Genomic DNA, 1,406 nt, shown 5'->3' with positions numbered 1-1,406 from the left:
CAGGACCAGAAGCTAGAGAACTCACCCTTCTTTTGGAAGTGTATGTAGCCTCATTCATCCACAGCAGGTGACTTCCTTCTTTTTTGAACAAAATTTACGCTTTGCGCCAATTTGGATCACATTCACCGACTGCTGCTACCAATGTAGTGCCTCAAATTATCTCGCAGATCCAAAGAAAACTTATCAGTATGGGAGATTTTCCATTAACCTGTAGAATGACTAGGAGACAACAGACATGAAAAGGACTCCATAGCACCAAAATGGCAATCAAAACAACAGCGATCTTAATTAACGCAGCAGAAAGCAGACTCCACTGACGCACTTCACTTACTAACGCTTTGCTCTTACAACTGTCACAGTCTTCAAGTGGAAACGGATGCCACCCAAAGTCGCCTGATTGGGAGCCAAAAGTGGAATAGTAGAAAAAGTAAAGGAAAGTGATGCATTTAGGGACAAAACAAATACTGAGACAAAGGGGCAGACCTCGTCCATTACGACCTCCAAAGAAATTGAAAAACCGGACAGAAGGCAGTGTAAATACTGAATCCACGAGGCAAGGATAGGCACGACAATTCTAGTGCAGAGCAATATCAAAACACTACAGAATTGAATGAACAGTTGGAAAGGAAGGGAGGGGACACAATTTGGAAGGTCTAATCGAGACCAGCCCAGCACATGTACTTTGTGTTCATGAATTCCTTCAGCGCGCCCGGTCCACCCTCGTGGCCAATGCCGGAGTGCTTGACTCCACCAAATGGAGCCTCTGGTGTGCTTACGACACCTGCGTTCACCCCCACCAGACCCGCTTCCATCGCCTCCGCCACGCGCCAGCATTGGCCCACCTCACGCGAAAACATGTAGCCTGCCAGGCCTGAGGGTGTCGAATTGGCCAGTGCCACTGCCTCCGCTTCAGTGCCGAATCTGGCAGGTGGAAGGGGTTGGCGCCTTTTGAGTAATGCTGGTCTTTGCCTACTTCATTATGGTGCAAGTAAAACGACTGGGCCAAGGCAAAGGGGCATTCCGCACACCAAAATGTGGTTTGATTTAAGTCTTGCCTACGAGTGTCTCAGCGGGATTGTTGCCTGTGTGTGTCCGATTTCCCTCATGTGTAGAATGGGTAGAAGAATATTTAAAATGACTTTGTTTTGATTGCCATCCACGAGTCATGTCTGAGGGTCGTTCAATTTCTTACAGAGGAGAAGTTGTCCCAATAGGTTGGAACAGGTGTTTTGCACAATTGCACAGCACTTTTTCTAGTTTCACATGCAAGCTTGAAGCCACCAGCAAGAACGAAACGTCTCGTTGATTCTTGGGTTGCATGAAATGCTGCACAAGCACTGACACTTAGCACAAATTTCTGAGGTGCTATGGGCAATGCATTCGTCCTTTTCAGGGGAAATTAGTCA

The 1,406-nt window shown here is 47.1% G+C and overlaps 1 protein-coding gene across 1 annotated transcript; it reads right to left on the bottom strand. All coding sequences in view use genetic code 11, as the record gives it.

Annotated features, from left to right (window-relative positions):
- Positions 1-653: 653 nt before the first annotated feature.
- On the bottom strand, positions 654-1,106 carry EGR_05240 (Succinate-semialdehyde dehydrogenase; the record flags this gene model as incomplete). Its single annotated transcript, XM_024494489.1, has 2 exons — positions 654-921; positions 1,060-1,106. 2 exons carry the CDS (start codon positions 1,104-1,106, stop codon positions 654-656), a joined length of 315 nt encoding a protein of 104 aa, XP_024351110.1.
- Positions 1,107-1,406: the final 300 nt, after the last annotated feature.

The sequence above is a fragment of the Echinococcus granulosus genome (genome assembly GCF_000524195.1).
Source record: "Echinococcus granulosus chromosome Unknown EG_S00037, whole genome shotgun sequence".
In the NCBI taxonomy this organism is placed as follows: domain Eukaryota; kingdom Metazoa; phylum Platyhelminthes; class Cestoda; order Cyclophyllidea; family Taeniidae; genus Echinococcus; species Echinococcus granulosus.
This window is presented reverse-complemented; position numbering and strand designations above follow the sequence as displayed.